Source organism: Haliaeetus albicilla, chromosome 18, assembly GCF_947461875.1.
Source record: "Haliaeetus albicilla chromosome 18, bHalAlb1.1, whole genome shotgun sequence".
Taxonomy (NCBI): Eukaryota; Metazoa; Chordata; class Aves; order Accipitriformes; family Accipitridae; genus Haliaeetus; species Haliaeetus albicilla.
The window spans coordinates 589,869-604,876 of NC_091500.1; the positions used below are offsets into that span (position 1 = coordinate 589,869).

General features: G+C 43.8%; 1 protein-coding gene across 6 annotated transcripts in view; it reads right to left on the reverse strand.

Moving 5' to 3' along the window:
- The window catches only part of DTNB (dystrobrevin beta), a 213,559-nt gene that overhangs the window by 45,637 nt on the left and 152,914 nt on the right, over positions 1-15,008 (reverse strand). For 4 of the 6 annotated variants that reach the window (XM_069805389.1, XM_069805388.1, XM_069805391.1 and 1 more), the window contains one exon: positions 12,751-12,771. The exons of the other annotated variants lie outside the window; for them this stretch is intronic. In XM_069805389.1, coding sequence (XP_069661490.1) covers positions 12,751-12,771 — 21 coding nt within the window. The remainder of the gene's footprint in view (positions 1-12,750; positions 12,772-15,008) is intronic. 6 annotated transcript variants of the gene reach the window in all.

A 15,008-nucleotide genomic window follows, 5' to 3' on the forward strand; every position in this document is an offset into this window, starting at 1 on the left:
TGCTATCAAGATGATGAAGTTCTTGGTATCAGCTACTATCAGCAGTGGGAGATTCGGTGACCAGAGGTTTCCAGTCTCCTACACTGAGGAAGAGGGATGTGTAAAGGGATATCTGAAGATACAGGCTGGGCTGGAGTGAACCTGATGGTCAGCATCCAGCTCAAACAGGTCAAAGCCAATTACTGAGGCTATACATCAATGGGTAAGAAAAACTGCAGGAATCTTTGAGACAAATATTGGAGCTAAGAATTTGGCAATTCGATCTTGCCAAGAGGGCGGTACTGACCGAGGCTGCCACGACTGCTCCGACCATGCAGAGACAGGGTGTACCTGACACCTGGATGCACAGCGATGTTCAGCAGAGTCCAACCTTGACATGCACGAGTGCCAAGAGCATTCATAATGGCATAACCCAACTTACAAGATGTAGGTCTCCTAGAATTCTGCATTTTATTTAATCTGATGAACTCATTAATGTTGTCAGAAACACAGGATTAAACTGCCAATGATCTGGAGAAATGAGTCTGCTAGAAGTAAACGTGGTGTTTTCAAATGAGTACAGATGATGGGGTTTGACTGTACCACGGATGCACTACCACTTTTATTTTTTTCAGTCCCAGGATGCTACTGGAATTCACATCTTTCTTAAAGCAAGCACCTCTCTCACCTCAACTTGGTGAATTTATTTCAACAGAGTAAGATTCAGAGAAAAGAAAATTAATATTCATATGAGCAGGGTTTTTACTAAACTACATTAGTTAAAATACCGTGATTTTCTATTTCTCTGCTGTTTTAATTCTTTGTGGATTTAAGCACATCTGCTTTAGGCTTGCAAAATTGTAGGGATATTTACAGTAGTCAGACTAAATCACAAATACAATACAACCATTTCTCTCTAAACCGAATTTGGATTACATGATGATTTTAGTAGTTAGAACAACTTTCATTTCACTTTGATAAATAAAACCCCCAAAAGGTTTCAGTCTGAAAGCATCATGAAAGGCCAAATCTACAGCTGGAACAGATATTTCATACAATCAGGCTCTTAGGTAAGACTATTCTGATCTAGCACTACGGATAAATTGATTCCAGGTACAGTTTTTTTTCATTTCTGCAGTACAGTGTAATATTTACACCAGTGTTTGACTATGTGAAGTATTTTGATTTTTTTGATAGCTAGGTTGTAAATACGTGTTGTCACAGTGCAGTAGCCATCACTGTACAAGAGGAAGCTACCACTATAATGGCTAACATAACATCTGAGTAAGCAAATATTGAACCTCATCATTTCCAAGGTCTTGAATTCCTAGTATTTCTTTAATACTAAACAGCACTGCATCTGTATTTCCTAGGTTTCTTTATCTTACCTCTAGCATGCTTCAAATCAGCTGTAACTACAACCCCCCCCCCCCAAAGTAAAGCAAAACACACAGCTCAAAGGTTTTACCCTTTCAGAAGTACCACAAATGGTCCAATTTGGCAACTAGCTCCATGGCCAGTGGGGAGGACTTCCAGCCAACCTACAAACAAGCTAGAGCAAGCTGTGCAAAGATCTCCTCTCAGCTGCTCAACCTGGGATGCTTTTTAAGGATAAATGAATCAACACCAATGTGACAACAGCGAGGTAGATGCCAAAATGCAAATCCTTTCTACAGGTGTTATGCGCTCTTCAAAACCAGGCTTGCTGGCATGCAGCTCGCTGGGATCTATTATTAAGTTAGACTTCAGTGACACAAACGCTGGTTTGAGAAAGTGCATTGTGTCGACAATTATGGGGTTGTGTCTTCTCATAGCTCTTTCATTTGCTCAAAGTCGGGAGTGCAAAAGTGTATTTGTGGGCTGGGGAAATAAAGAACAAATTGGAGAGAAGCCAATAACCCAGAAGAAACTACCAACTTCAAAAAGATAAAAGTTTACAACACAGTAAAAGAGTGATTTATGCTCAGAGGGATCATTTTGTTGTATCAGACCATACCTAAACCCCTGTGCTGCACATAGCATGCTTTAACAAGATGTTTCAGAACTCCCTTTGAAAAAGACAACCCTTATACAGAGGCGAGGTGGAAAAAGGGATAGCTCCTTACAAAGGAAAGGGCCAAAATGGAGCAATAAAGTCTGTGTAACAGATGATGAAATGAGCCCCAAATTGCTGCCATCTGTTAGCAACCTTTGCCCAGTGAAATGAATTTCATGTGAGGTCAAGAAATCCCAAACTGCCATTTCCTCATTACTATTAATAAGGGCCAGGTGCCATATAAACTAACAGTGGATCCAGATGTCCTTCATGTGGCTTTGATTACCCTTCTAGGCTTGGAGGGAAAGTTTTACAGATGCACACACAGAAACACATTTAATATTAATTTCTCTGCAATTGAATTACTGGGCATTAACAGCATTATACACCTCCCACCCTACTGAATGTCTGCAGGTCAGCTATGTGGATGGCACTCCTGCAAGGTGTAGAGCAGGCAGTCCTTCAGGATGAAGTTACAGCATCTGGGCTTCTGCCATATTTTCCATGATTGTGTTATGAGAAGCAATCCCTTCTACAAGTGACAGCCAAGATACAGGCAACAGCTCTCATTTGAATTTCATCAACATCTTGTCGGATAGTCTTGAATGTCTAAAAAAGTATCGGTTTTCCCTGTCTCTGAAATGGACACACTCAATTTAATACAGCAAGATGTGAAAATGTATGGTTATGTAGTTTGGTTAAGATTAAAATGCTATGGAAAAGCTAAGCGTATCCACTATTTATGGCATCAATCAGTTGTATTTGGGTGCCAAGCCAGTGCTACAGCACAGTAGAAGGAATTAGTAATTGCAGAGAATTAAGCATTATGCTGGATCTTATCCTGAAGGAGTGTGCATGCACTGTTTGCACTTACTTAAGTTTATTTACATACTACAGCAGGTCCTTGACTACGAAGTGAAGAAAACATTGTTTTAGAAGAGTCAGCATGGCTATGAAATTCAGCAGGGAAGCAATAAGTACTTCACATCCTGGACTCTACAAGGATAACCATTTAACCAGTTACAACCCATGCTCAAAGAAAATACGGTAGAATAAATTATTCCAGAATTCTGTCTTCTAGCTTTCAGTCTTGCCAAACTCATCCTCAGCATCACATTTCTTAGGAACTAAACAAACATCAAGAAAAATTCGATCTTGCCAAAACAAATGCAAATCCTTGGAGTACATCCCTCCAGTCATCTTAATGATGTCTCCACAACAGAAACACAACATCTATAGGCTCATGAATATCTATCCCCAAATGTGGCAACAAATGCTTTAGTGGAAACATCTATGTGAAATGAAAAATACCACCAACACACCACAGTGAATTCTCATGAACAAGTGACAAAGAACAGAAACACCCACGTAGTGGGAGAATATCTTCAACAAAAACCCCCCACTCTGACCTTGCATATGAGATCTTTCATGGTGACTGATAAAAAATTCCTATGGGATAAGCCTGAGCACTGAATTCATGGTTCTAAATAATCAGTGACTCTGGAGAGACATTGCTTGTCAGCCTTTATAACCTTCTTTCTGATCTGCTGTTACACAAACTATCCTTTTTTCTTGCTGCTCCAAAGGGGCATGTACCTTACCATGTCCCTGCAACTACAACTTCCCTGATCCACAGGTGCTCGCTACCTATTTTCTGCCAAGGAGCTTAAATGATTGACACAAAAAGATCAGTCTCGGGAACTGCATCCAGCCTCTTCCAGTTTGGATTGGTATTTCTCAAAGACCTGATGCAAGGTCAATGAAGGCGTAGTTACAAGAGCTTCTGGCTTCACCTTTTTTCTAGGAGTGCTGTTTTTAAGTAGGACAATTTCAGTGCTCTGATTTGTAGCACAGCCCCTCAAAAACTGTACAAACATAATTGCTGGAGCAGTGAATACTGGCACAGGAAAAGGAATGTTTCAAGCTGGCTTTGCTGTCAGACAGCTTATTGTAAAGCTGAACCCTGGGCATTTGACAAATACATCTGGGTATTTGAAAAATATTACTAAACTGCCAAGAAGGAAAATTTCTCATATAAGTGACTTGTGGAATAAAGCCATTGTTGGTACACCCCAAACTGATAGCCCGTGCTTGGACACCTCTCAGACACTGTTCTTACTTTGTGGCCTCTGGGGCATCATCTGCACTACAGCTTGTTCATGTCAAAGATGCAGAGACAGCTCCAATCTGGTGGTAACGATTAGCTCAAGAACTGTTCCCATGCACCTCTACATCCAAGGTAAGTTTAGCCTTGAAGACACGATGCTTTTGTGTGCTGACTACTGCTTTGGCATGACATTGTGACCCCATTAATGGATGCTGTTGGATTCACTCTGGCTGAGTCCAGCCCGGGCGCCTCAGTGCTGGGGTCCCAGAAGTGGGTGCTGTGGGACGGCGCTTGCGGTTCTGCAGCGAGCAGCTGAGGTCTAATGGGATTATTGGTCCCAGCAGGTCAGACCCAGGCTAAGTCTGAGCAAAGTCATCGGTTCTGCAGCAGTTCCCCCGATCTCCACCTTTATTTGCTGGGGCACATCGTGATGCCTGAGCTGGCTCTGTGCTCCTGTGCTATGCTGCTGCTAAAGCAGCCCCTGAGACCCTGTGCTTCCTGGGGGGTGCAGGAGCACCCCGCAGATCTGCTGGAGTTATCCTGCAGCTGGCAGGATGGGTGCTGGACTTGCATTAGGGAGGTTGGCACAGTGCTAGGACATGCGGCTGCCTCTGCACCACCTCCCCATTGCAATACCTGGGTTCTTCTGGTCCCTGGGGCACCCCAGGGCCCGCTGCAGAAGTAAGGGAGAACTGGCTGTATTTAACTGTCCTGAAGAGACCCAGACCTACAAAACAGGCGCTACATTATACATCACATACAGCTTTCACATACTTTCCCACACACAACCTCCCTCCAAAGCTGTGCCCCTCGCCCCCACTCCCCGGGGCAGAGGGTCTCTTGGGATGGGATGTCCCTACAATTTCTGCAATGACCCAGGAGCCTCCAGGTGGGAACTGCAACCAAAGCAGTGTGTGAACCAGAGTCTTGGTCATTCCGTCCAAGTGAAACGCATCTCAACACCAACCCTTCCACTACAGCCAGCCGGCAGCACCGCCAGCGAGCAGCAGAGCTGCCACGTCCAGGGGGGCACGACGTGCCTTCTCAAAGCAAGGACACTCCTCTCCTGCAGCCACTGTGTTTCAAATTTATTAACATCAAAATGGGACATCAGAAGGAAGGGGAGAAGACACTGAATACAGAAATAAGTTCTCGGGGCTCTTGGAGCCCCTCTGAGCACACCTGGCATATGACCAAGCCTTGACTTTCCTTATAACCGCCCCTGATAAATCTATAGGAACTGCTGCGTGCCAGTACTGTGCATCTTGGTGTAAACGCTCTAACACCATTTCATTTCTAATCCTCTTTTCACAAATAACGTGCATTAAAACAAAAAAGTATGCAAATAAACAGAAACCTCTAGAAGATAAAAATTGAAAAATTTTCATGCTGGGCAGCCTCTTCACAGAGGATCTGTTTAGAAAATAAAACCAATCCCTTCAGCTGGTTTTGAAGTACATTAGAACGAATAAGCGTATTTTTCCCCCCAAGTCAAAAGCAAGTGTATCTGCAATGCTTTTGTACAGAGCTTTGTTAAAAATGGTAGCGGCTTAAAAGTTGGAACTTGGCACATGTGTCTTTCTCAGTGAAGGCAGGACTTGGAAGACAAGAAACTGAACAAACTCCTGCCTGTTTCTAGCTGTGCAATCCAAAACATGATTAAGTACAGAGGAATGCAATTCAGGGAAGGCATGAATGGAGTGGGACTCTGCAGAAACCGTTCTGCCTTATGGCTGTTACCTCTTCATGGGACAGCGGGAGCACAGGAAAAACACACTTCTCCCTGACAGCTTTCTCAACTGCTATTTTGGAAAATATCTGGTTACTACAATTCAGGATTAAAAACATCTAAGTGCTCTCTACTGTTTTAGTTTGTGTTTGACAGTTACTTATTCCCTCGTGCTGTTTGTGTGCCCTCCAAAACGGGACAGAATGACTAGATCCCCTCTGGACTGACAGCAACAGGCCAGCAAGTCCCCAGCTGAGCGTCAGGAGAGGCTCTTGCACCTCTTCATTGCTCCCCTCCAGCAGCAAGTTTATGCAAAGCCACCAGACGCAAGCACTGCAGGTCTGCATTTATTTGGGAAGGTTCTGGCAGACTTCGGCAGCGTTTGGCCTCCACCATCCACTAGACACAGCATTAGAAAGAAAAGCAGCAGCCCACTTTCCTCTGCTGCTGACCGAGCCATGCTCAATCCTCTTAGCTCTGCCCGCCGAGCTTGGCACAGATGGCCAAAGGCGGCAGGGGAGGGCTGTGTGAGCCCAGAGAAACTCGCTAATGCTCCGCTAGTGTGGGGAGAGGGATTTTCTTTTTCTTCAGACAGAAACCAGGTCTTCTGCAGACATCAGCTCCACACCTCGGTCTATGTTTCAGTGCATTCGTCTCACTGCGATAGGAAGCACCATTACATTATTCAGGGATTTGTCTTACCTGACACAACCACCACAGGACAGCGTGATCCATCATAGCAAAAAGACTTCCAAGAAAGTAATCCCAATGCGTATCCATGGCTTTTCCCTGCCAAGCCTTCCCCCTCATATCCGAAAAGGTCATCTGCTAGGGGCAGCACTGCCAATTACAGAGCAGGGTAAGGTCTTCTTCACCTCCAATACCTGCTGTCAGCACAGATCCAGGCTTCCTTTCCAAAATGTCTACTGACAGATAAACTCCATAGGTATGGAGATCTGGTTGCCTACATGACTTTAAATCAACATCTAAATGGCTCTCTCAGGAGCCTTTCTAGGTTTGAAATCCTCCAGGAGGCCCATGAACATGGCTCTTAGTGTGGAGGCATCAACTCAAAGCTTATTCTAAAGCTATGTCTGCCTATATTAGCGAGTTGAACCATATGCAGGAGTGTTTCTGGCACTGGAACAAGATAATTCACACTATCTAAGTGTTAGAACGCTCCCTGGCAGGGTTGTGACACATTTCAGCTAGCACACTCCCCGTCAGTTCCCAGGCACACCATTCCCAATGCTGCATGCAGCCACCAGGTCTTGGAGGTGGGTGCTAGCATGGACGCAGGCATCTTCATGCCAGTTGCCGTCATTGTCAGAGAATTTTTCCGTGTGCATTTACTAGCACAGACATAGCCTGCATGCTACAATACTTGTCAGCTTAACCAGAGAAGGCATTTAAGGCTGCCAGTGTGGTGGGTAACCAGGTATGGTCCTTTCCTTAAATTCATCCCAAATAGACAATTTTGTCTTATTCTACATTATTCTGCTCAGGCTGTTCACTCCTACCCTCCAGAAGGTGGTCTTCCACTTATTTCAGAAAGGTTTTTCAGTTATGAGTATAAATTAATGTCATTCAAGCAAGTTGGGTCATATTAGCTATATAGGTAGCAGACATAATCCATCAATGCTGAGAGCTTGCTAATCATACACAGAGACCAAAGGCACACCCTGCAGGTGAATGAGACCATGCAGTGTAAGAAGCTGACTTGCAGTGTTGAGGCATTAGGAGGAATTCTTCATAGTTTTTTAAAAATGCATCAGTATGTGATGCTGGGAGTCACCCAGACATGCAGCAGTGATCCACTCTGGAGGGCCGTACAGGACCTTTGGTTGATGCAAAAATGGATGCAGAACTGAACAGCAGTCTCAGATTCAGATATCAACATGATGAGACTTCTTCAGCTGTTACAGGGCTCTTCAAGGTTAGGAATTCCCCACTCACAGGTTTCTACATCTCTTGGGAAACAATGCAGGTATCATCCTAGCTTGTTGTCTGGGCTTAGCTTTGCTATAGCCATTGGTTGAGAAGGTTCACCTCATTAAAGGTACGTGCACTGCTGCCCTTGCACTTCTCAAGCTGGCTGAAAGGTATCATCTATATACTCTGAATCTGAACAATGGGAGGAAAACGGGAGGTCCTGACTCCCTCTCCATGGGCTTAAGAAGCAACCCTCCCACAATTTCCATGACTTCACAAGGATTGTTGGGTGAGAGTGTGTCCACTTTTTCTGATTGGTAACATAACCTTGAAATTCATGAGCCCAATCTGCTCTGCTATGTTGTATGGTTCCCACCATCTTCTGAAAGGAAAAGATTTCCGTTCCAGTGTTTAAACACTCCCATGTGAGGTCCTCTGCTGTGAAGCCATTTCTGTGCCTGTTCGACATTAGAGAAGTTCTCTTGTGTTGGAGTACGAGTGCTTGACGCTCTTCTGGATTTGTTGTATGAATTGTACTACACACAAAAAACATCATACATGTGATGTACATCTTTGTGAATTCCTTTAACGTTCTTCTGAATATTGAACAGTACAGCTCCAATGGCTGTTCATTTGACTATAAAACAAAGAGGTTTTAATATTTAGCAGATTATTCAAGCCTCTCACCAGCTGTGACATGAAAATGGTCCTGTTGTAAATTAGGATCTACGTTGGCAAAGATCTTTATTAGCTGGGACACAACAATCTTAGCAGTAGTAGAGAATAGTGTGGTGGACTATGAATACCATGTGGCTTAATACTCCATTACTGGACTAATATCTCTACGCAATGCACTGTTCTTCAAGGGTGTGACCAGGACCGGACCCATTGATTCCAAGGGGCAGTCCTGCAAAGGGAAAGACAGTACAGAAACTTTCAAAATCTTCATAGGAGATCAGCTCTGAACATGGGGCACAGAAGTTTTGGACTTTCCTGTAAATACCAGGACCAGAAATAGTGGCTCTCTCCTGACACAAATTCCTTATAGCTTGCCATGATTTTCTGACCAAGACTGGCAGCTTCTAGGCCTTTTAAGGGCATTTTTGTGACTGGAGTTTGGTCTCTCGGATGTCACTGTGCTCACCTAGTTGTTTGCTGGAGATGAAAGTCAGTTATCACAGTTTTCTGGAGGCACTTGGTGGTAACCTCAGCAGCCAAGTAACTTCTCACTAGCGTCCCAGGAGCAGCAAAGATCTCTACTCAATGCTTAGACATGCAATCACTCTGGCTGCAAATACATGAACAAACTGCCCCACCAGATTAAGTGTCTTGCTGCACCAGGTGGAATGCTGGCTCAAGATGACAGTCAAGCCATTCAAAAAGGTGCTATCCTGGACACTTTCAGCCCCTGGAATACAGCGTATGTTGTGTCAGTTAAATGCAGAATAAATGAGATGGCTTTTTATTCAGGAAGCCTTTTTTGCTTGCCAAGCAACTTGCTTGAACATAGCCAAGAAAGCTGATCCTCTTTGACCCGTCTCTGTAAATCTTACTAGCAACATCGAGAAGGTAGAATGGGACTTGCAGCCTTAGCAGTGAAGGGAAACCAGAAATTCCTAATGTGGATGCTGATGCTACTGCTCTTGATGTGCTGCCAGTCCTGAATCAGTGATTGTTATTCTGCCTGTTATTTACTTTAACCCTTCATATAAATTCATGTTGCCACCACATAATCAATCCACCTCGTCAAGGGTCAAGACGATCATCACTTTAGATCACTAAGACACTTGGGCCTTCTCTTTCACAGGACCCAGATGGTGGTCCACATTTTCCGTCATATGTGGTCCTGCTGTTTCTGGACTAGTCCATAGACCTTTGTGATGTACTAACCAGACGAGCCTCCTCTCCTCTACCTTCTTTTTCCTAGCCAGATGCTTGTGGATACGAGGATGGGACTGGCTGAACACACAGTAGACTGGTACCCTCTCCTTGCTACTCTAAGGTTTTATACACATGCAGAGGGAAGACATGACACTAGAGCCACCAAAACCAGTTCTCAAGATTCTCAGGGACAAAGGGATGTTTGATAATATTTTTAAAGTTCTTCAGTTGGCTGTGTTCCTTTAAGTGTCACAGACATCCAGCCCTTTATTTAAGTGTTGGAGTACATGGATGACCATGAAGTCCTGAAGACATCTGGAAGCCAGTGTATGGTCCAACAAGTTCTTCTGGACTTCAAGCTGGAGGTATGCCATTACGTCCCTTCCAGAATAGTGCAGATACCAATGCAGTGTGTGATGTGTAGGGTTGTTATCAGCCACATGAAGTCCAGCTGGAGGCCAATTACCAGTGGCGTGCCTCCAGGTTTGATACTGGAGCCAGTACTATTTAACATCTTCAGTAATGACCTAGATGATAGGACAGCATGCACCCTCAACAAGTTTGCAGACAATGCAAAACTGGGAGGAGTGGTTGATACACCAGATGATTGTGCTGCCATTCAGAGGGATCTTGAAACACTGGAGAAATGGGCAGATAGGGACCTCGTCAAGTTCAACACAGGGTGCAAATTCCTGCTCCTGGGAAGGAATAACCCTGGGCATCAAATGCACTCTGGGGACTGACTGGCTGGAAAGCAGCTTGGCAGAAAAAACATGTTGGGGTCCTGCAGAGAAGTTGAAGACAAGCCAGCAATGTACCCTTCCAGCAAAGAAAGTCAACAGCATTCTGGGCTGTGTTGGGAAGAGCACTGGCAGCACGTCGAGGGAGGTGATCCTTCACCTCAACCCAGATGGTGAGGCTGCATCTGAGTGTTGGGTCCAGTTCTGGACAACCCAGTACAAGATTTGGAGCAAGACTGGAGCAAGTCCAAGGAAGACCCAAAAAGATGATTAAGGACCCAGTGTATCTGCCATATGAGGAGAGGCTGAAGGAGTTGGGATTGTTTAGCTTCAAGAAGAGAAAGCTCAGGGGGATCTTATCAATGCATACAAATCCCTAATAGAAGAAAGTAAAGAAAACAGAGCTAGACCCTTCTCAGTGGTATCCACTGAAAGGACCAGAGGCAATGGAATGGAAATATAGGCACAAATGGAAATACAGGAAATTCCATTTAAAAAGAAAGAAAAAACTTTCTTAGGGTGAGGGCACTTGAATCAGTTGCCCAGAGAGGTTGTGGAGTCTCCATCTTCGGAGATACTCAAAACATGGGACAAATTCCTGAGCAGCCTGCTCTAGTTGACCCTGCTTTGAGCATGGTGGCATGGACTAGATGATCTGTAAAGCTGCCTTTCCACCTCGGCTATTCTGTGATTTCTGTGTGTTTCTTGGCCAAGTGGAGGACTGTATCCTGGGACTTCCAGCTTTTTTCAGGCTGCACTTTTATAGTTAAGAGGAGAGCATTTCAAGCTACTTCCATCCATGCAAATATAAGGATGTAGTTTCAGTTCCTACAGATCACCAATGTGTCCTTTCATTGGTCATAATCTGCCTTCTTGAGTTTCAAAGCCTTTTTTGCTCATTCATCATTGATTCCAACAGAATGGGACTGGACTGAAAGTCAATGTGTTGACATTATTTTAGCAGTCAGTTTTGGCTCTCTTATCCTCCTACTAACATAGTGTTCCAGGGAAAGAAGGGAGGTAAAATTGGGCAAATTCTTCTTTTTCTTCTATTTGCCCCTTTTCTATATCCATAATGCAGATGAACAGCACAGCACAGGAAATACGAGCTAATATAATGTTGCATTTCCATGCAGATGATTATTCCTAGCAATGATGCTGGGTAAGAGAATGACATACAATACAGCGTTCTACTTGCACAGTTAGAAGTTGGAAGACAGGCATGGTGGTGTCTTGGTTGTCTTCCTTCTGCAGGAAACTCCTTGAAGGTCGCTGCTGCATGCTGCAATCTGGTCCTTTCATTAAGCCAAAGAATTTCTGTAAGGTGCTGCCTTAGCAAACCCAGGGATAAATCTTCACGGGCAGCATCAACTAAAGATGAACTGGGCTCCAACAGAAGATGCACACTTACCACCATCTTCTTTTTAATTTGATGACAGAACGTTAATAAAAGGCCATCCAGGAGTCACCAAAAGCCAATTTTAGCACATGTAGCACTGAAGCATTTTCAGCAATAGAAGTTACCCAGAAATATGTATTTCCTTACAAAAAATAAGTCATTTTAACACCACCTCCCCCCAAACACTGGGAAACACGGGATTGATCTTCATTAAAGCTTTGTGTATAAAGAAAACCGTGTTCAAAAATGCTGAAAATTTGTCCTGCCGGAGAGAAGACATTGAACATCTGGCTATTTCTGAGAAAAGCAAAAGGGCTCCCTCTGGAGTGGATTCCAAAATTAACACAGGATTCAGATTTTAATAGGCAGGCAGAGAAAATGAAAATCAGTAACAAAGCAAATGCATTCTTGTCTCTTGTTAGTTTACTCATCCTGTTTACAATGAGCATACTGGGACTAATTCAAGGAGACTATATCATGACTGAATGATATGGATCCATGCCCAGAATATTAAGTCATTAATTAGTTTTCATGCATGGACTTGTATGTGGCAAGGAGGCAAATTAAAGGATTCCTGAAGAGACAAGAAAGCTTCCTTAGCATGTAAAATACTCCAAAGAATCTCCAACAAAATAAATTACGAAGCCAGCTGAGAATCCACATTATCAACCCTGGATGGTGATGCACAATTCTATAAAAACCTAATGAATACAGCCACTGGTTGCGTACCCATGGCAATAAACTTAATTTGAAAGGGAGAGAGGAATAACTTTAAGGATGTATACAAAAACATGCTCTACTGAAAACTGATGAAGGCTGCTTTCAAATTTACAAGTGAGAAAGACCCCATATTCCCATGGTTTATTTGCATACAAGCCAATTAACAGAAAATTGTTTTTCATGCAGAAAGAAAAAAGTTAGATCACCTACAAAGTGAAGTCAACTTACTGCCTGCTTTTGCTCTTCTTCCTATAAACGTTGGCAAAAGAAAAAGGTGAAGAGAGAAACAGGATAGATTAATTATCATATGAAAAGGAAACATACGCAACACAAAATACACGACAGACCCAATGGAAGAACAGAACATGGCAAATTGTAGAAACATCTGCAGACACGAAAGGAAACAAGGACCTTAGACACAACAGCCGTGGTGGGAAAGCAAAGCTGTCATTTGTTCCATTCTCAAAAGAAGAATCTTCTCTAAAATGGCCTTCAGTGTTGGCAAAAGTTGAATCCCCGGGATGGATATCACAGTATGGATATCCTGGATATAGAATAGGATATCCAACGGATATCTTTTCTTTTACGCAGAACCTTCACTGGCTTCTCTTCCTACCCTGGACTCAGAAATGCCTCTCTAGCTGTCCTCAAGGCAAGAAATATCAGACTACCATCCTCTAAAGTCTGGAAATACCATCTGGAGTGTGCAACCACTGCATGGCATTCAGTTCCCTGTGTGCACAAATCTGCCATCACAGAGACCCAAACTGTCATAGTCTGAGAGGCAAAATATCACCTTTTTGGTCAAAGAGTGCCTGTTACCAGCAGGCACACAGGGACCTCTGCAGATCGGATTCAAAAGGGCAAATTAACAAGCGGCCGGCAACCGGGTCCAGAATGGGAGGGGAGAAACTGGGAGGCAAAAGCACCAAAGATGCAGGGTAAGGACAAAGATGCAGAGAAAACAATTCCTTTGTTGCAATGCAACATTTGTCAGTACGGATCACTACTAATTTGAAAGACCAGAAAAGGTGAAATATGGATGAATTTATCCTCTTTTGAAGCAGGGAAACGTACACTGTGATCCTGCTGGGCCAGCGGGATCACATTCTGACTTCAACTATATGAGCATTTCTGGGAACAAGCAAAATACCACCTAGTCGAGAGTTTCTTTCTTAAGTCAAAAGTTTTCATAGATTTTGTCCTCATGTATATAACAAACATTATGACTCCTGCGGGTTCATGTCTTGCGGGCTCGGTTGTGTGGAGGAGCACAACAGTTGTGGTGCGGGCAGCAACACTGTCTATTAAAAGAAAGGCTGGCAGCATGTTTTTGATGACTCTCATCTATGCAGAAATAGCAATTACAGCTTTTTCAGGGTAACAGCGTGTGTTCCCTCCAACGGTGGCTTTGCATGGTGTGGAGGGCAGCAGGACAACTGGTAAGCACGTCTCCCCAGAAATTCAGGTCATGGAATTAAAATTCATGGAATAAAAACTCCTTCTGGCCTTGAAATCCCATGAACCCATTTATCCACCTTCCCTCATTTATTTCCCATCTGAGCACGATTAACCAGAACCTGTCCCTTAATTTAGAGTAGCTTCTTCTCACTGACCACTATACTAAAAGTTGTTTTCCCAACTGTGCACTCAGGGCACTACACAGATATCTAGGAACGACTGCAGAGAATTCCACATTTCTGACCAGATACTTTTGTACTTTTCTCCCAAGATTTGGGGTTCTTTCAGGTGTGTATTTAGACACTGATGTAGCAGATGTAGGATATGGCTCCATTCAGTCATGGATCAACATCAGCAGCAGAGGCCAGTGCTGCCCTCCCCACACTCCCACATGTTTCCAGTTGTTCCTCCTACCAGCACTGGGACTTGCAGGACCAGATGGTGAGCCAGGTCAAAGGAAAGATCTTAAATGATCTCCACTCTACAAAAAAGTTGTTAGTTTGAAAAATGAGGCTTTAGCATTAACTACAGATGTGAAAAAAAATCTCAAGAGGCATGGAGCTTTGCTAGAAGGACTGAGCAGTTATTAGATAAATCATCAAATCAGCTAGTGAGGAAATTACCATTGAGGAAATGGAAAAAGTGAAATGGGATATGTCTGCTGAATATCTGTGTAGCTGAAAGCAAAAGCCCAGGCAGACAATCATCACTGTGGACTACGTATTAGAAGAGTGCCAGCTAATGGCACTAGGTCTATTACAGAAGACTTCAGGAAAAAAAAGAAAGCTAAGCCAACGGCCTGGATGAGGAAAAGAAGATAAAAAATATTGGAAGAAAGTCACTGACGACAGTACTGACAGGCTGTGGCGACTGATCAGCCTAGAGGGACAGGCTGCCTCTTGTGTGCAAGGGGCTCGCTAAAGGCTGGCTGGAGCGGCCAGGAGGACATGAGGTTAGCAGCCAACGGGGAGCCTGACGGTGGCCACTGCGGCAGCCCTGCAGACTCGGAGGCTACAGCATTAAAC